Here is a 14,897-nt window from a genome sequence, read left to right on the forward strand (position 1 = left end):
AGGCAGTCTCTGGGCCTCAGTGACTACAGGAACAGGCATGTGAAAACTGCAATTGTCTAGTAAACACAAGCTGGTCCATTGATCTGCTTCAGGCCCATTACAGCCAGCTGGGTGAAGGCTGGAGGTGAATGAATTAGGGGTTTCCCCAGGCCAGTGCAGGACCTCTGCCTGATAGTCCTCCCCCTCCCAGAATGATCCCGCCTTGAGGGAACTAAGTTGGCTGAGTATCATCCTGCAGATCCCTAGGACCTGCTGTAGGCATCACTGGTCATCTGGTTACCAGGTAAGGCATGTAAGTCACTACCCAAGGCAGGCATGGTAGGACCAGGGAAGCCTGGTTAGGACTGGAGGCCCTGGAGAAACTATAATGGTGCATACCAGAGGAGGATGCAGGCTACAAATCCATCCTTCTCCTCCTCTTGCTCCTCCTCCTCCTTCTTTTAATGGTGGGAAAACATAAAACCCAAGGCATAGAGAAAGGAAATAGTAGAAGGTTGTCCACTCAAATATTATCAGCAGTTCATACTGTATGATTGGAGAGCATTTTCATTTGTCTTTTATTTCTACACCCACTATACTTTCAAAAGGAACTATATGTGACTTAAGATTGAGTGAAATGGCTGGGTGGGTTTTCCTTGAGCTCTAGAGGGGCAAAACAAATTCCAGTGTCAGCATCCAGGGAGGTTAGGTCTTAGCATTGGACCTGGCTCTGCTACTCGCCTTCACCAGCCATGGTCCTTCTGCCATGAGTCCTTGTGTGCACTTGGACACATCTGTCTCACAGATGTGAGTATGCTGAGATGACTGCCTGGAAAAAGGGTTGAGGCAATGGAGATGGAGCAGGCACCAAGGGAGGGAGAACTCTCTTCTGGATGCTGGGGCCCCAGGCTTCTTAGCTGTGGGTTCCTCTTCCTCCTGCTGAGCTTCCTCTGCCACCCGCCACTCCTGCCACCCACCTCCCATTACTCTAATGGAAGCCAACCATCCTCACCTCAGTCCTATTACCACCCACGGAGAGAAGTGGGCTGCAATTCTGAGCCAATGCTGGGAGGCGGCTGGCCAGCTCTTGGGTCATCCATTGTTCTGAATGTCACTGGTAGCTGCAATTACAAGCTTATTCAGCTCCCAGAGCACAGCCCCATTTTTTTTTTCACAGTAGTGAGGAGGAGGGAGGGAGGGAGGGGGCCAGCACCAGGTCCCCAGCCAGCGGTGGGAAGAGGGAGAAGCTGGCATATAGCTGCTGTTTCCTGCCTGGTCACAGGGATGCCATTCGATGCTGCCTGCTGAGTGGGGCTCCTCTCCCTCCCCAGGCTCCTACTTGAGGGTTCACTTCCATGGCTAACAGGCACAGGCCCTTTGCCTGAGCTGTGTGGGAGTCAGTCTCTTCATCCTGCTTCAGCAGCCTCTGCCAGTCAACAATGGCTCCTTTGCACCTGGCTCCCTGCTGCCCGTCCCTGCCTCCCCTTCACAGACAAGCTTTCAGATTTACTCATTTGCAGCTCTTCCCTCTCCACCAAGCAGCACTCACTGGCAGGCTCCAGGTCTAGAGAGAGTCATTCCTGACACAGATACCAGCTGGGGACCAGGGGAGACTGTCCTCTCTTCCCTATGACTGGGCTTCTCTGCTTCTTTGGGAGCCAGTGGGGGTCTCTCTAGACACCTGTGACTTTCTGTCTACAGTGTTGGCCTCAAGATAACACAATTGAACAGGTAGGTAAACTGTTGGATCCCCTAAGAGAAGAGCCCAAGGATTAAGAAACAGGTAGGTCCCTGACTCAGCCCTGCAGTAGGAGAATGATATGCTACAAACTTGTGTTGACCTTGACCTCAGCTGGCAAGCAGAGGTCCTCTGTCTGGAGACTGACAGAGATAGTAGGAAACCAGTCTGGCCATGGCAAGGAGTTTAAGGGAAATCCAGAGGCTCTGGCATGCCTGTGCCTATAGTCTGGTCTTTGGCCTTGGCATGGTCTTCTTGATGAGCTGTTGGTAAGTTTAGTCTATTGTTTCTGGAGGTGGGATGCCTGGCCCAAGGAAAGGATCAAAGGGCCGTGTAAGGCTCAGGAGCAGATGTTGGGATTCCAATGGGAGAAAATTTGTCTTAGTTTGAAGTTTTCCCAGAAACCAACAGACACATGAGTTGTTGACCAGTCCTCCCTAAAGATCCAAAAAGCTGGCATCAGACCAATAGATAAAACAGACTATAGGAAACTATAAGCCAGCCAGCCAGCCAGCCAGGACTATAGCTGAAATCTGGAGACAGGCCACTGATCTGGGATGACTGCCTGTCTCATGCAGAAATGACTCTGTACCTTGTAGGACCCTGAGAATCCCTCCTGGAACATTCCTGAGAGACTCCCACCTCTTGTTTTTTTCTCCTCCAGCACTTATGTCTCTAAGCCTATTGCCTGAACTTCTAGCAGAGACATAGCAAACCTTTGGGAAGTAAGAGAAGGGTTTGCCTACCATCCACTCCAAGCTTTGAAAACCTTCACTGTCATAGAGTACTGCACTCCTTCCTGGTGCTGCTGGATATGGTGGGTCCAGGGGAGTCATGCAGCAGGACTTGGAAGACCGTGAGAGTGGAAGAGAGGCAAGGAAAGAGTCTGCCCCACCTGGGCCTTAGCATCTCTGTTCACCCTTTCCAAAGGAGCCTTGTGCTTAGGCAGTGCCATCACAATGTTCACTGAAGATGGCATTGACTACTTGGGCAGGAGGCCACTTTTCCCCCTCTGCCAACTGAACAGTGACCATCCAAAGGAAGGAGCCAGTTCTCTCTGTCTCATTATGTGGTATCACCTGTGCCCCCTCCTCTACTCTTTTCTCCCCTTTCCTCCTCTTGTGTCTTCCATTGCTCTTCTTTCTAACTTTCTGATGAGCTGTTTTCACTCTGTTATCCAGGTGCCCTACTAGATGGGAGCAGAGGGCTTCTTAAGGGGCCAAGTGAGCCTTGTGTGCCCCAAACTTGGGAGAGACCACACAAAGTGGAACACCCTAGCCCTTCCATTTTATCTCCTCTCCTCCATCCTGGCAACCTTCGGGGAACCCCCACCTCTTCCTAAGCCTTGGATTTAAGAACCCAGACTATGTGTCCCTCTGTTGGCCCCTAGTATCTGCCTCAGAGTCTTGTCTTTTTCTGTTACTCCTCTTAAGGACATCTGAGTAGCAATGCCTGTGTGTGTGTGTGTGTGTGTGTGTGTGCGCGCGCGCGCATGTTTGTGTGTGGTGTATGTGTGTGTGAGTGTGCTTTTTAAAAAAATATTCCTCATTGTTTCCCAAGGAGTGAAAAGGGCACAATTATAGAATCATGAAATCTCAAATATGAAAATGGAGAGTATTGAGAGTTCAAAGCCAGGTGTTGGTATTGACTATATATGACAGTCAACCTCCCTCTCCACCCATGCATAGCAGGGAGGATCTCCTGCCTGCTCTGCCTCACAGAGCTACTCAGAGATCAGTGACATTACATGTAAACTCTACTTTCTAGACAGACCCAGCCCTTTACTCTACAGATGAGGAAACTGAGGGCCAGGGATGTTAAAGAATTAACATCATTTCCACATCTGGAGATTCAAGATGGGGCCAGAATACAGGTGATGTGAAGGAAAAGGAAACGTGAGAAATTGTCAGAGACTGAGAGAAGATGAAAGACAGAGGGAGGTGACAGCGATGTGGGTGATGAGGAGGAGGGGGGGCTGCAAAAAGCACAAGGCAGGGAGGGAGAGATGCACAGAGGGAGTGTGGTGAAAGCCTGGTGACAGGACCACAGCAAAGGTGACTGAGGCAATGGGGAGTGTGATTGGCTTAGACAGAATGAGGACAGCACAGGGCAGGGACACCAAGCCCAGCTGTATCTCCACTGCCCTTCCTCTCCAGGTTGTCAGCTAGCCCAGTGAGGGTTGAGAAATCCTTACAGTTAAAGCCAGTCTCCTTGGCCCCTTTTTGGAAAGAGGAAGATTGGTAGGAAAACTGATTCTGCCACAGGAAGGCCAGGCAGAGTGTGTGGGTTGAGCATCCACTAAATCCAGCCGCCTGGTCACAAGGAAAACCCGCATGTGTGAAGTCAAAATCATCTCTCTTGTTTGCCAAATCCATTAATTTACACAAGCTGATCGGAAGGAAGGAATGTGGCTGGGTATAGAGCAATGGGGTATAATGACCCTGAGGAGTAGGAATCGCTTACGTAGGACCAGAGGAAGGAAAGAGGAATGGGAGGATGGGAAGGCAGAGAAAAGCAAACAGACCACACAAGACTAACAAGAGGCCAAAGCAGCTCATGTTGGATACTGGGCTCAGAGAGGAAGAGGGGTGGCAGGGAGCGGAGGAAGGTCCAGTTCGCACCTTTGGGAAGCCAGGTCGGAGCAGGCAGGCTTCTGCTCGGTGTCAGCGGCAGGGCAGCAGAATTGGTGTAGCACAGTCTCATTCCTGCAGGCAGAGAGGGAGAAGGTCGGAGTGTAAGGCCGGCTGAGTTCAGTTCTAAAGACCCCTCAGCATCTTTCCCCCAAAACCTGGCTGCCCTTTCCCTACCTGAAACCCCCTCAATCAAACACTGCTCTGGAAGAGTGAGCAGAACACATCGTCCATCCATCCAGGTTTTCCCAATCATTCCTGGGTCAATCCAAACACAGGCCCTTAGCACAGTCTCCCTGGTCTACTGCTCTTATACTGCAGAGCGCATCTCTGCAGGAGGCTCCCACCCACGATTCTCTGTTCATGGAGACCTCTTTTATTCTAGTTTTCTATGATCCTGTTCCTTAGAAGTTCTGTAAGGCAGAACACTGTCTAAACACGAGGACTTGGCATCTGCAAACCACTGAAAAGCCCACCCCACACATGCAAACCCTCCACATGTGCAGATGGACTTCATGTTGCCTCCCAGAAGTTTGGGGTGTGCTGCTTGGTGAGAGATGTCAGCAAGATGCCTGGCGGAGAGGAGATAGTGGAAATGTGGGTTCTCACTGGAACTCTGGATGGCATGGCCGGCTGGATTCATGTTTCACCTCTGTGGGCCTCCACCTATCAGCTCTACCGAGACAACTTGCACTTTTACTGAGATCAGGAAATTGTACTGGAGGACTGGTTCTTAACCCTAGCTGCCTATTAGAGCCACCAGCGCCTAGGTTCTGCACCCCAGGGACTCTGAGTTCATGTGGTCTGGTAGGGGTTCAAGTACCATGTCCCTTAATAAACTGCAGGCTACCAAGCGCACCTCTCCCCTGGCGCTAACACACTGTGTTCTGGTGCCTGCTTTGAGCCAACTTGGAGCAAATACTACACTTGTTGTTGGGTGACGTTACCACATCCTATTGTCAACTCTCCTTTCTTAAGTCTAGACCTGACAGTCTAGATGCATCCTGGGTCATCTGAAAGAGGGTTCCAGACCTCCTTAAAGTCCAGAGTACCTTGTCCAAACCAACACTTTACTTAAAGCACATTTTGCAGAACAACAAAGAGGGGAAAGTTATGTCTCTGGGGAACAGAGATTTTGTGCCACTTTGCAGACCCCTCCCCCCCCACCACCCAATTTTAGAATCTGCCACCCAGGCACCTCTTAAGAGTCCCTAAGTTCTGAGATAGGAGACCTAGATAGGGCACAACTTTCAGCTATATCCGTGGAAGAAAGTAACAATGGAGCTTACCTTAAGTAGATAAACATAATAACACAGAGAGTATATGTTTAAGCAAGAAAAAATATCAGAAGGAAACAGAACTATAGCTTATGAGTTGGGGAGATGTTTTTGAACCAAACAGAGAACAAAGATGCCAATAAGAAAAAGATATGCTGGCATTGTGGTGTATCAGAGGCTGAGGTAAACAGGACAGTTTAAGGCTAGCCTGAGCCATATAACATGTTCAAAGCTAGCTAGTACTATGTAGTGAAACCCTATTGTTATACAACAATACTATTACAAGCCACAAGAGGCAATAGACTGGGAAAGTGTCTTGCACCATGTACAGAAGAAGGTGTTAAGACTTGATTCTGATGTTCTGCATGGGCACCTGTGTTTGAACACTTGGTCTAGCTGGTGGTGCTATTTGGGAAGGCTGTTGAACCTTTAGGATGAGAGGCATGGCTGATACCAGTGGGTACCTGGGAACTCTTTCTGGTCCTGTCTCTTGCAAACTGAGCTTCCAGCATCTGAATAAAACCACACTGCAAAACTTCACTACCACAGACCAGAGGTTCCCACCACCATGGTCTAAGCAGCTCCAGTCCCCATGTCTCCCCTGCCATGCTGATCTGTGACTTCTAAAACTGCTAACATAAACCTCTTGTGCCTCAAGTGGCTTCTCTCGGCTGCTCTGTCAAGTTAATAGTCTTCTTTCCTTGAGCTCTAATGCACCCAGAAGGAAAAAACAAAGCCAGGAGAGAAAAATGTGGAAATAGTTCTTGGAAGAAGAGGAAATCTAAAGAGCGGATTGTTATATGAAGAGATGTTCCACATAGCTCATAACAGGCAAAATGCAAATTAAGCACTGAGGTACCATAGCCTATTCATCAGATGGGCAACCATTAACAAGATTGCTTATACTGTTATAAGGCTGTGGGAGACAGGGACTCTCAGCTCTGCCTGAGTAGGTATGATTCTTATAGCTGCTTGGGGGAACTAGAAAAGATATGTCTTCCCATCCAGAAATACCACTGCTGGGATTTTATACTTACAAGGACTCAAATATTTCTCAGAAAGGTATTTACTCCAAATGTTTAAGGGAGCATTGCTTTGTGGGAAGAAAGAACAGCTAGAAACAACACTCCAGGCAGCAAGGAGTGGGTAATAAACCTGTGAGACCTTCAGCCATACCTTGTAATTACATGTCTGTCCAAAAGAGCCAGCACTTTATCTCTTGGTCTGAGAATAGATGTCCACACTTAGGGCTAAATTGGAAAAACTGGGAACCTCAATTGAGAAAATGCTTGCATCTGATTGGCCTGTAGGGAAGTCTGTGGGAGACGTTTTCTTGATTAATCGTTGATGTGGGAGGGTCCAGGTTACTGTGGGAAGTGCCACTCCTGGGCAGGTGATCCAGGCTGTATCCAAAGCTGAACAAGCCACAAGATGCAAGCCATTGTGATCCCTTGCTCCTTGGTGACCCCTGTGTCAGCTCTTGCCTCCAGAATGCAAATTAAGCTAGCACTGAAGTGCCTTCCATTTTGAGTTCCTGCTCAGACTTCCCTCAATGATGGGCTGTTATACTGAAGTCTAAGCCAAATAAACCCTTTCTTTCTCAAGCCGTCTTTGGTCATTGTGGTTATCACAGCAATAGAATGCAAACCAGGACATCCCCGAGTGTAAAGTCTACACGTGCGTGCTCCATGCTTTATGTGCAGACTACGCTGTTAACTTTGGCTACTGCAGCTGAGACAGAAAGAGAAGAGGTCAGACATACAAGAGAAAAAGCAATGCTTGGTGCGACAGTGACAAAAAAAAGTCAACTATAAATTCGTGTTTATGCTATTACTGTAAATTCATTAAAACTGAATATATATTTGGATGGGAACAGAAAGTGTCTGAAACCAACACCAATACTGTTGTCACTTTAAGAATCACATATTGATTTTATCTTGAATTTTCTAATTTAAAGGGTCAATTATAGGTTAGGATATATCATATGATTATAGATTTGTTAATTTGTTATTCAACTAATATGGCATTATAAAAAGGCAAAGACTGAGGGCAGTCAATGAGAGAACGAAGGCTTGGCATGCCTAAGAGCATGAATCCAACATCTAATATGACCAAAGAATAGATATAAGAGCAATGAAGAAAATAATTGGGGCTGGGATGGTAGCTCAGGAGTTAGGTGCTTGTCACCCAAACATGAGGACCTGAATTCAGGTTCCCAGCCAGCACTCCAGCTGTCAGAACACAGAGGTAGGAGGATCCCCAGAAACTATCCAGCCAGCCAGTCAATGTTCAATCAGAATCTGCTTCCAATATTCCCTCTCCCCCAAATCTGCTTCTAGTCATCCCCCCAAAAACCAAAAGGAAATCCATGGAGGAAGATACCTAGTGTATCTTCCACATGCACAGGAACATGCACATGTGGACATATACCTCCCACAGAAAGAGGGATAGGGAGAACAAATAATAATAGTAAAGAGAAGGAAGAGGAGGAGGAGGAGGAGGAGGAAAAGGGGATCCTCCTTACAGAGAGAGTAATGGGGAGAGCAAATAATAATAGTGAAGAGGAGGAGCAAGAGGAAGAGGAGGAGGAGGAGAGAGGGAAACTAAATGTCTGGCTCTAACTACCCATGCTACAGATGAGAACGGGGCCCAGGATAGAGACAATATATCTAGAGTTGTCCTATGATCAGTTTTCCAGCTTCCTCCACTTTCTCCTCCAGCTCTGGCTTCCTGGGACACATCAGAAACTTTATGGAGAAGTGTCTGGAACCAAAAGACATTGTAATAATATCCAGAACTTCCAGGCTTGAAGAGGGGAGTAGAAGGCCAGACTCTTGCAGGAAGCAGACAGGCTCGAAGCCCCAGCAATGGGAGGTGGCGCACATAAACTGAGTGTGCAGGCAAAGCCTCACCTACACTTCCGGTTCCAGTCCATCACCCTGTGTGTCCGCAGTAGGCTTAGAGTTCCTGGCAAGGCCATCAAGCACATAGGCAGGCGAACAGCCTTGCCCAGCCAGGGGATAGCATTTCAGGAATGAGAACCTAGCATGCCGCAGTTACCAGCTGACACGGAGTGCCTGAGGGGACTGGCTGTGAGCTGCTCTGCTGTCCAGTCATGGAAGGCAGGCCCTGAGGGGCCCCAAACTCTCAATTTCCTAACTGCACTGACACATGCCATGGCTGATACGAGCCTAAAGTCTGGAAAGCCTTCTCCTTTCCAGGTGTTGGCTAGTTGGCAGTGCTGCTGGGGTTCAGTCTTTATTGAACATTATGCTTTGGAGCCTCTTGGAGGCTGAGGTTTCCACAAACCCTTTCCCACTGTCCCTCCATCCACTTCCCTAGAGCCTCCCCAACTCTCCCAAAGCTTTCTTCCCTGCCTTCTACTGAAATTTGAGCCCATACTGAGTTGTGGGTTCCAATACCTTCCCCTGCTCAAGGTCATGTTCCAAGTCCCCTGACCTGAGGAGGCTAAATGTTACCTACAGCCTTTGCAGACTGCTCTTCCCTCTACCTTGAAGGGGAGCGTTAAGGAGGGGGCCAAAGAACCAACTCATTCTCGCTAAAGAGGAAATGGGATATGCTGTGGGAAAGGTGCTTCCTCTGTGGTCTTCCTTCTCTAGAACTCATAGTCCAGGTGTGATCATGAGAAACACACAGGCAGCTTAGGTTCTAAACTAGGGATACTCCACTAATACCTTCCCCCAAACTTCTGAGAACATAAAAACCCCAGGAGATGGAATTTGACAGAGAGGACACCGAGGAGACACGGGAACTGTATGTGATGTACCAGGAACACAGGTCCTCGACCACAAAAGGGACATCAGTGGAAAAACTGAGAGAGGACAGGTCTGGGTGATCAGGATGGATGGTAGATGATTGATAAGTGACAGACAGCAGAAAAGTGATGGTTAAATGACCCCAACCCCCAACAAAATCCTCTCAATAGAACAGAATTCCCTCAACAGAAGAAGAAACTGAGGCGCCTTGTGTTTGTGAACTGCCAGTGGTGTGTCAAGTTTATCTCCTTCCTCACAGCAACTCTTCATGGTGTGCACTGCCAGCCCCTTTTATACACTAAAGAAAGGGGTAAACGACTCGTCCAAACTTCTCACAACGCAACATTCCCAGGGCCATGTGGTTGATCACTTGGTTCCCAGCTAGTGCCATTGTGTATTGGAAATCTGTGGACCCTTTAGACATGGAGTCCAGCCTATGAAGAGTCTACTCAGTTCTGGTTTGAACCAGAGCTCCTTTCTTCTTGGTCTGGCTACCATGTGAGTAGCCTTACCACACACTCCCACTGACACCAGCGTAGCTGACCCAGCCACTGCATCCTCCCACCAGAATGATGGACTGAGCCCTCCTCCACTGAAAACTAGAGTCAAAATAAACACTTCTTCTCATAAGTAGTTTGCATCAGTATTGGGTCAGGGCAACAGGAAAAGTGGTTAATACAGGCACAAGGCCATCTAAGGTACAATGACAGCTCAACAGGCTGGTTCAGGGATTGTGCCCCTGGACCTTTTGGGGAACTGAGATTAGTGCCTGGCACAAGGCTGGCTCTCAGTACGTTGACAAAGGTTAAAGCTCTAGGGTGGTTGCAGCTGGGAAGGAAGCCATGAGCAAGCTCAGGAATTACAGCCTCACATGGTCTCTGCTCAGGTCTGACGCTTACCCTGACATTGTCCTAGAGCCTGTACCTGGTTCCCTAATCAACAGGACACAGCTTCTCTCTTCTCTTTCTCTCTTCATCCTTCTCTTCCCACCCCTCTGGAGAACCATCCCCACCTGAAGGAACTGTGTTCCAGAGGCTTTGAGGGAACCCAAGAGGCAGGAGAAGGGAATAGCAGGTTTGTTCCTGAGTTTTCTAGGGTGGGACCAGCCCAAGGCTGTCCATGTGAAAGTGTTCCTGAGTATAGTCCATTTGCCCATAGAGTCCAAGTGAAGCATCTCTTCCTGACTGGAGGTCTTGCCATCATCCGACCCTAGGCTGGCTTGTGGCACCGCTGCAAGGCATTGGAAGTCCCCACACATGGATCCCAATCCCTATGTGTTCCTGAGTCACTTATCTTTTAGGACACCCATGTTCTCAATCGTCTCATGAGGCCAACAGCAACATCTGGCCTTGCAGGGCTTTTAAGAGAACAAGTACTGCAGTAAATACAAAGGCACATAATGAGGGGGGAGGACATGTCGGTGTCCTGGCATTCCTGACCACAACACCAAGTGTTGCCATGGTTGTACAGTTCCTGGAAGTCTCCCACAGCTCCAGTGGGAAGGCAAAAAGGCAGTCTGGCAGTCTCCTAGAAAGTTAGATACACTCTTGCCATAAGCCCCTGCAACTGTATTTACTCAAGATGAAAACACACAGGGACACACAACTATTCATAGCAGCAGATACACATAGAAAGGGGGACAGGAACAGTTTAAATGCTCATTGATCTGCTAAAGGGACAAGCAAATTGCAACATAACTGTATGGTGGAATAGATACCGTGTAAAGGGGAACCAGTCCACATGCCCCAATATGGATGGATTTCCAACATGTTCCAGTAAAACAAGACCAGTCTAGAAAAGGCAGAGGGTCTGTTTCTGCCACATGGGAAAGGCCTGATACAGAAGGAACTCGGGTCACCTGGGGCTATGGAAATGCTCTATATCTTGATAATTACAGCAGCTACACAACAGCAGACGTCTGTCAGAGCATATCAGCCCATGCCCTTAGAGTGAGTGGATTTCATTGTATATAATTGCGCCCGAATAGAACTGATTTTAAAAGAGAAAAAGACCGAATCTGTGTCCCCCCCTTTCTCCCTTCTTACATTTTCCTGAGCCTATTAAGCCATTTCATCTTTAAATCCTCCCTCTACCCACAACCCCAGGTCACTTGAGTATTAACCTCCTTCCCAGCTTCGGGAGGAGATGCTGTGTTTCCTCCTTCCTCCTGCTAGATTGCTTTTGCAGAGACCAGATGGCTCATCACTGAGATGGAGGAGTGCAGGGGCCAGAAAATGGGACAATGAGAAACCTAGGGGTGGGATGGGAGGAATTAAGATGCCAGACCCAAGGCCTGAGAGTCCCTGGGATGTGTGGCAGAAATTACCTGAGCTGAAGACAGACACCTGTGTGCACTGCAGCCCAATCTGGGATGCATTGTATGGGATGCAATGATGGTCATCATTAATGAGGCTCCTGTCCCCAAATTGTTTATTTCACTGAGTGGCGGGGATTTGACATGGATGGGAAGTCACCGTGAGAGAAAGTTAAGCCCTGTGTAGGACCAGACTCTTTTAATGACTACTGCTAATACTATTAGTCTCTGCTCCAGGGACTGGCAGCCATCGCTCACTGTAAATGTCAGTGTAGATGTCCTGTGCTTAGTGGCACACTCTGAAAGTGATGTAGAAGGGTGTGGAAGACCTCAGTATGGCAAGTGATGACAGCTCTTCTCAGAGCTGGCACTCACAGCACAGAAAGCTATGTTGTGTTAGTCTCGGGACATGGTGACAGCCTAGTCAGCTTCAGGGCCCTGCCAGAGCCTGCCAAGGCCTGGCATCTCTACCTGGAGCCCCCGCAGCCTTCTCACTTTCCTTTGGGGTAACCTTCTCAGATCTTCCCACTCTGGCCACCAGGAGAAAGATGGTTGACAGGGTCCTGGGTAGTGAGCATCTGGCTGTCCCCTTCAGCCAGACCCTTCTTGAGAGCATGCTGCAGCTTATCAGGTGTCCCCATGAAGAGGAGGCTGGTCTTGTGGTGAACTATCAGACACTCCAGGAACATCCATGTTAAAAGGAAAGTGGAGAAGGAAGACCGTAAGCCTGCTTGTACTGGCTAGTTTTGTGTCAACTTGACACAGCTGGAGTTATCACAGAGAAAGGATCTTCAGTTGAGGAAATGCCTCCATGAGATCCAACTGTAAGGCATTTTCTCAATTAGTGATCAAGGGGGAAAGGCCCCTTGTGGGTGGAACCATCTCTGGGCTGGTAGTCTTGGGTTCTATAAGAGAGCAGGCTGAGCAAGCCAGGTGAGGCAAGCCAGTACAGAACATCCCTCCATGGCCTCTGCATCAGCTCCTGCTTTCTGACCTGTTTGAGTTCCAGTCCTGACTTCCTTTGGTGATGAACAGCAGCATGGAAGTGTAAGCCAAATAAACCCTTTCCTCCCCAACTTGCTTCTTGGTCATGATGTTTGTGCAGGAATAGAAACCCTGACTAAGACACTGCTGTTTCATGGAAGTATGGTGTGGTCTGTTTATGCATTAGAGCTGCTTACTAGCTTTAATTTGGGGGAGGGGGGAGAGCAAGTTTTCTTCATGGGACAAAAACAAACAAACAAACAAACAAACAAACAAACAAACACAACTTGGGAGGCTTACACCTGCAATCTGAATACTCCAGACCAGCACTTCTCAACCTTCCTAATGCTATGACCCTTAACACAGTTCCTTGTGTCGTGGTGACCCCCAACTGTCAAATTATTTCATTGTTAGTGCATAACTGTAAACTTGCTACTGTTGTGAATCTTAATGTAAATATCTGATATGCGACCCCCAGGGGGGGTCGTGACACCCAGGTAGAAAAACCACTGCTTATCGAAGATGAGGCAAGAGAATTGCCATGGGCTCATAATCACCATGGAATAAGCAGTGACTTCCCAGCTGGATGAGGGCAGAGCAAGACGCTGTGTCAAAAGCCAACTCTACTTCCTCAAATAAAGCATCTAAACACTCTAATCCAAAGTCCTTGATTGTCACTGAGAAACCTAGCCCTACCTCATTCAGCTCTGCTTTTGTATCGAGGAGCTGCCTGCAGTGTCCCTTAGCAGTGTCCCCTACGTCACTGTGTCAGGAAGCCTTGATGAGATTTCAGTCCTTCCCAGTGCCGTGGACTTTACAGCCATTTCCTCATGGCGGAAGGAGTTAGTAAGGGATGTGTAATTATCTCACTCTGGTTTCTGTTACTGTCACCAAATTCCCAATGCTGTGTGTATCAAAACCAAAACATGTCCTGGCTCGGGATTTTAGAAGTTGGAAAATCTAAGCAGTATGGCTATTGGGAGGGTCTCCCTAACTGTACCCGAACATGGCAGCAGGCACAAGATGTCAGGTGTGTGTGTGTGTGTGTGTGTGTGTGTGTGTGTGTGACAGGACTCATATGGTATGAGGACAAGAAAGCTGAGAGAAGCCGAGCTAAGTTATGGCAGGCCACCCTCGTGGGACCTAATCTGCTCTAGTGGGAATTAATCTACTGCTCTGAGATCAGCATTAATCCTTTAAAGCTCATGACCCAATCACTTCCCATTAAGTGTCACCTACTAAAGGTCACAGCACCTTCAGATTTTATATATTGAAATATACTGGGAAGCAGGCTTCAGCACAAATATTGACAGGGATAAACTACATCCAAATCTGTAGCAAAAACTGAACTTCATTTAGGAGTGCTACGGAGAGGAATGAGTTAAAACACAAAGCATTTGAATACCAGTTAGCTTAATCGATGGCAGCTGCTATCAACATGTGCAATGGTACCGTTTCCCTTCCCTGTGTGGCTCTGAGTAACAGGTTCTCTCTATCCCCTGTCCTTTCTCCATCTCCCACTGTCCTCCAAGGCTGTTAGCTTCGTAGGCTGTTTTGTTTGGGTGCAAACACTTGCTTACAGCTCCAGTCACGAGCCCGTGATTTCTCTATTAGTTCGCTCTCCTTTCTTCTTTGGCTCTCAGAAGAGTCCATGCTGAGTGAGCTTCCCTTCCCTTCGCTCTCTCGTCCCCCTCCCCCACTGGCATCTGAGGTCTTCCTCAGACCCTCAGCAGCACCTTCCCATGGGGATTCCCAATGATTTCATTCCCCCAAATGAGGGGGTTTTCCACTTCCCAGTGAACTCAGCTCAGTAGTCGGTGGCCAGAGCCTCCTGAACAAAACATCCTTCATCATGGTTTCTCTCCTTGGCAGAGGAGTGAGCTATTTTGCTTCCTGATCCTTTAAAAAATGGTAATAACTGGTAACCAGCACTGGGAGGAAGTCCAAGCAGTTGCTCCAGAGAGACCCACGAAGAAAGGAACCACTAACCAGCCTCAGATGCCAGCTATTTGATGACCATCCCTAAAGACAAGGCTTGCCGCCCCAGCCAGGCCTCCCTCCTTCAGGCTCTGCGGAACAGAAAAGAGCTGTCTCCATTAAGCCCTGGACAGACTGCAGTTTTCTTTAAAGTAGAGACTTCACTGCATGCTGAGTTTGGGGCTTGGTTTTAAGACACAAGTCTCACAGCATGGTGTGGCT

General features: G+C 48.3%; 1 protein-coding gene across 7 annotated transcripts in view; it reads right to left on the bottom strand.

Annotated features, from left to right (window-relative positions):
• Iqsec3 (IQ motif and Sec7 domain 3) overlaps positions 1–14,897 on the bottom strand; it is a 100,812-nt gene that overhangs the window by 66,892 nt on the left and 19,023 nt on the right. For all 7 annotated transcript variants that reach the window (NR_110358.1, XM_006506111.4, XM_006506112.4 and 4 more), the window contains exon 2: positions 4,339–4,422. Coding sequence is in view for 4 of the 7 variants with exons in the window: in XM_006506111.4 (XP_006506174.1) it covers positions 4,339–4,422 (84 nt within the window). In the remaining 3 variants the exon portion in view is untranslated. The remainder of the gene's footprint in view (positions 1–4,338; positions 4,423–14,897) is intronic.

This window comes from Mus musculus, chromosome 6 (assembly GCF_000001635.26).
Source record: "Mus musculus strain C57BL/6J chromosome 6, GRCm38.p6 C57BL/6J".
Taxonomy (NCBI): domain Eukaryota; kingdom Metazoa; phylum Chordata; class Mammalia; order Rodentia; family Muridae; genus Mus; species Mus musculus.